Below are 5,474 nucleotides of genomic sequence, written 5' to 3' on the forward strand. Positions count from 1 at the left end.
AACATACAAGTGTACAAGTGGACAGCCTATATTGACGCTTTTTATAATCATCGCATCAGAAATGTTAACATGTACAATAAATACCAATAACGAAGTTTTTGTTATGTTGTTTTTTTCATGTTTGCATGGTGCAACATTTCTTGAACAAAAGCAACGTTCAGTCAAGACGAATCAATGAAAGAATCCTCTTTAAAGGGGCCTTTTCACAGATTTTGACATGTTTTGACGTTTGTAATTAAATGCTTTATATTGATAAATGTAAACATTAAATCTTAAAAGCTGTAGTAAAAAATCAAAAATAAAATTTAAAAATCGAAATCAAGTAGCCCGCAGCAGAGCTCGAACCAGTGACCCCCGGAATCCTGAAGTAAAAACGCATTAGCCAACTGAGCTATCCTGCCAAGCATACATTAGGTGCGTATTTGATACGTTATATAAGCAATCATCGTAGTTTCACAAATTTAAACGACAACAACAGAACTCTCCAAATTATTCAATCGTTTCGCGTTGCAACGCTTTATAATTTTTAGGTTTTTAAATCGCCAAAAATGCATATAATGGCTATATAAGACCATGGCAAATGTTCAGTAATGCTGTTCCTCACAAATATTATAACTAAACCAAAAATTTGCGAATCTGAAACAACTTTTTTCAATTGTGTTAATTTACCAAACCGTGAAAAGATCCCTTTAAATTAATGATTTATTCTCACGTTCTGTATTAACCCAGCCAAACATTTCATTTCACAAAGTTAACAAAGCCCGTAGTTAATATTTTATTCATTAGTAATATTCAATAAACAGTTCTAGCGAGGCAAAATATTCATGTTTCAGAAGCTAACGAATGGAATATTGAATGCTTAGAGAATCACACGGAACCGTTTGTCGTTTGTCATGAATAATAAATCATGACGACGCATCAATAGTTTGTTTACTTTGTTCTAGTATACCGAAGGTTTAGTTTAGACGGTAGAATTCTCTGATGTAGGAGACATTTAATGCTGAAAAAAATCGGAAATCTTTCCAAACTGTTGAACGGATATTGATATATCGAAGACAAAAAAGTGCAAGATGTCGGGGTGTACGAGATTTGTCCTAGCTTTTTTGTTCGGGATCTGGTCAGTTTTGGGAGTGCTAGCAATTTGTCAGAAGGTTCAGACAAATGCTAAATCAACGAGGGGTTTAATAGCGAACACTACTGTGCCCTTTGTAAGTAGTTTTTAGGTCATTTGTTTTTAAATAACAAGAAGTAACAAAATGAATTTATATAAAATAGTTCTATACTGTAAGCAAGTGAATGTGTACCATGTATACGAGTAGTCATGGGTACCGTTAAGTTAAGAAATGGTAACATGACTGAAAGAAACGGATTATAAAAATAGTATTTAAAAAACCCATATACTTCTGTGCAACCAGCAAGGCGAATACGAAATCAGTTAATTTTGATTTATGATACTTATGATTAAATAAAGGTTAGAAGATTCCATGTGTCTTACTATTTTTCACAATTTCAGCACACGATCACGCTACCGTACGGTCAATGTATTGAGCGGTGTTGGAGAACCTCATCGTAAGCATGTTTCACTTGTTGAAAACCTTCTTTATTACTTAATTAATACACAAGAATTTGTATTAATGACTTAATAGTTTTACCCATGCGTTTTTTTTATAATTTTGTCGCAAGCTGGTTTTTTATTATGTGTATGTTCTTCGTTATTCATTTAGTTGGTCTCAATCAATGCGACTAAAATATCCTTCTTTGTATTGCGGTATTACAATCTGTTCATGAAACTTGCAGCGTTAAATTCAGTCAGTATAAAATGATAATCGTACAAGGCGTCGAAAAAATCACTTTTTGAACTTCAGCTTTCCCAACAGATTACAACGCAACATTTGGCCTTGACTATGGCATGTGACTATATCGACAAAATTATAAGCACATTACACACACGAATAAAGACGAGCGTAAGCAATAGCCACAAACCCGACCGACCCTTTTATTTTGTGCCAATCCTTTACTTGCATGGGGTATTTCTTTTGAGTGTTAGATTTTATTTGCTATATTTACTTAAAAAATGATTCAGCATGTAATAACAATTAACTTTAATTAAAATAAAATTAACCGAAAAAAATGGTTAATTGAGAATCGTAAGATTATTAATGAAAATGACCTACCAACCCCATTTTTGTGGCGACGGTAGAGGACTTCTTTTGCCTTATCGAAAATGTTTCCCGTATATTTTCTTCTCTTTTCAGTTTTTCTTTGGTGCGTGTACCTGAACATCAATGTAAACATCGTCAAAACGTCAGCATTAAAATAAAATAATATTCATCTTCATAATATTAAATGATTGGTTTAATTAGGAATCAGCAGTTGCAGAATAAGTAAGTTACACAAGACTATAAATTTCTCCTGTATTATTTGCCTATGTCCCTATGATCAGGTGCACGTTCATGCAGTTTGACGAAAGCACGTCCCTGTGTCAGTTGTATACCCAGGCTGTCCCAACGCCGGGGGAAGGGACGAGGCAGATAGTCTCCATGGCAGACTTTGTAAGTACTTTGTTATTATAAAAAGACCTAAATTAATGTTCATGATTACAATATCTGTCAACGTTACTTTTACGGGAATACAACCTATTTCAAAATACGCATATTTATTGAATTGTTGCCGTCGGTAAAGGTAATTCATTTGTAATATTTTTTTAAAGTTGAAGAATCGAAATGAAAATTTGCATGCAATGTTAATAATATAAAGTCAATGGCTATAAGAAATGCAAACAATACTGTACGTGTCTCACCCATTAAAGAAGATCTTTCTTGTTGCTTACTATCCTTTTGAGAAGTTACCCATAGTCAAATGGTCAAATAAAGAAAGGTCATATAAGCATTACATCTCAAAGCACATAATTGTATTATATCTTATATTCCGAAAAAGAAAAATATTGTATTTGTATCCGACTCATTTAAAACAGTTAACCAATAACTTTAGATATGTTACCTTATATGGTCATATGCAATCATATTGTATACACATGTCATTGACCAATACGTTACAACTAGTTTAAATAATGCTTTTTTATTTATCTGTTTAAAACTACATGTTTTTAACTGTAACTGGTTTTTGCTACTAGAGATAGTCAAACACAACCAGGCTTTGTTATTTTGCCTTAAACAACTGTATTGCGGCTTCTTCCTGCATTAAATGACGATGATCTGAATGTTAAAACTAGTTGGGATTTTTAATAAAGGCCACATGTAGTTGATGCACGTTTTGATTTCATTTACTGTTCATGTGCTCTGGTCGATATATAACCATTGAACACTTGTAACTCCTTAATACCGCCTAAACACTCAGAGATTTTTCATTGACAATTCCAAGACGGTGGACCCAGTTGTGTTTATGTGTGTGTGTTTGCTATGAGCGTGTGTGTGTGTGCTATCTAGTGCATTAGTTTGGGTCTGGTCGGCAGTAAGTTCTTGGCCATAAATATAGGACCGTTTTGTATAATAACGGTTTCCTCTTCTGCTCTTGACGCTGATGTTTCACTTTATGTGTATTGGATTCGACAATGCTGCTTCATGTTTTATGCTTTTGAGCGAGACTTCTCCAAATAAATATACTAGAATTAACATTGACGACTGTTCGTCTTTATATCTCTCTGCCATTTTGTCGTATGTCCGTATGCTTGAAAAAAAGATACTTCAGTATCTCAAACTGTCACATAATTATGCATTTTAATGTCTGTCCGTATACGCAAAACTGCCAAGCTAAGTTCACTGTTAAACTGCAATATTTAAACGTGCATGTATTGTTTCTTGCAATATGAAGTTGTCCAAATTTAAATCATCTTAAGATAAAAAATTACGAAAGTAAGCCACTTTTACACACTCGAACTTGTTAAATTAGATTATGAGTAAAAGTATTTTAGACGTTATAGCAAATAACATTTTTTACATATCTGTACCCACAATGTACTAGATTATTAGATTAATCATTTAACATCGATTAGTGGTTTTTCACCACATTTAATTGAATCGTTACTAGAAGGTCGAACTTGTTAAATTAGATTATGAGTAAAAGTATTTTAGACGTTATAGCAAATAAAAATTTTAACATATCTGTACCCACAATGTACTAGATTATTAGATTAATCATTTAACATCGATTAGTGGTTTTTCACCACATTTAATTGAATCGTTACTAGAAGGTCATAACTGATCACATTGTGACGTTTTAGAATTGTTATAGAATATATATAGCAAAGTAGTAATCTTTTCCCCAAAAACCGCAAGGCCAAAAGGCTCGTTTATTATTATTGTTTCAAACGTGTGTTGTGATCCTCTGCAAAACGTGTTCGAATCAGGCCCTGGGGTTGGAACTGGCATTCCTACGGGGTGTCATTCTTAATTGCTACCACTTTCTACTTATTGCAACATGCAACCGGCGTCGGAGATTATTCGTTGCTTTTGTGACACGCTATAGTTCAAGTTACCCTTATAATAAGAGTAGGTCATATGTCGCTTCTAACGGAGAAGTGTATAAATGTTCAGTAAAGATATTATTATGATAATCATTTAAACAATGTGTTAGTAATTCTGTCAGGTTATTAGGACTAAAAAATGCAAATTCAAACGAACGTGATAGAAATAATACCTTGACATTCGTTAAGTTTGTTGTCATATTTGTGTAACCCTTCCATTTTTTTTTACATGTGTGACCAAGGTTATGTTTAAGATATAAACCTTAGGAAACATACATGTTTCTTAAGCAAACATTAAAGCGAGTTTGCAAACTAGTTCTTTGACATTCTTTCAAATAACATTTTTGCACTTACGACCGTTCTGATATATCATATAATTTAAGCAAATATTTTGAAGCATAAGGACTTTTTCTTGACATGGTTGTTCACAGATTAAATAGCATGTTCTGTCCACAGACTCCTGCCTTCCCCGCCTGTACCTGTGCCCCAGGCCACATGTGTGTAGAGACGTCCGTTGGGCAACAGTGCATACGGCTGAAGTAACGCTCACAGACAGCAACATGGCATGGAAGAAATAGCTCTTGTTTTTGAATGCCTATTTCTGCAAACGCTCATGGAATGGTTAAATTAAAAAAGAAACAAACAGTGTACCAACCAGAAAATAAAATGCTGTAGAAAGACCTGACAAAGACTGTTGCATCTTCTAGAGAAAAAAAACCTTCAATTTAATAAATTCCTTTTGATTTTACTCAAAACGGCCACCGGAAAAACTTTGCGAAACCGAAATTTCGCAAACTTAAGTACCCTTTTTCTTGAAGGTTTGCTTATTTGTGATAAAGTATAAGATAAAAGTCTAACTTGTGATTAATAATTGGTTATTTTTGCTTGTTAAATGCGTTTTCTTCACTATGAACTTTATTTGCAAAGTTGGTGTTCCCATGGGATTTTTGTAATATCCCATGGGATTTTTCATTATCCCATGGGAATTTTG

At 33.6% G+C, this 5,474-nt stretch overlaps 1 protein-coding gene across 1 annotated transcript; it reads left to right on the plus strand.

Moving 5' to 3' along the window:
• The first annotated feature begins 955 nt into the window (after window positions 1-955).
• Window positions 956-5,121, plus strand: LOC127837419 (uncharacterized). Its single transcript, XM_052364480.1, has 4 exons — window positions 956-1,208; window positions 1,514-1,569; window positions 2,444-2,552; window positions 4,940-5,121. Exons 1-4 carry the CDS (start codon window positions 1,071-1,073, stop codon window positions 5,024-5,026), a joined length of 390 nt encoding a protein of 129 aa, XP_052220440.1. The 5' UTR covers window positions 956-1,070; the 3' UTR covers window positions 5,027-5,121.
• The last annotated feature ends 353 nt before the right edge of the window (window positions 5,122-5,474 follow it).

The sequence above is a fragment of the Dreissena polymorpha genome, chromosome 7 (genome assembly GCF_020536995.1).
Source record: "Dreissena polymorpha isolate Duluth1 chromosome 7, UMN_Dpol_1.0, whole genome shotgun sequence".
In the NCBI taxonomy this organism is placed as follows: Eukaryota; Metazoa; Mollusca; class Bivalvia; order Myida; family Dreissenidae; genus Dreissena; species Dreissena polymorpha.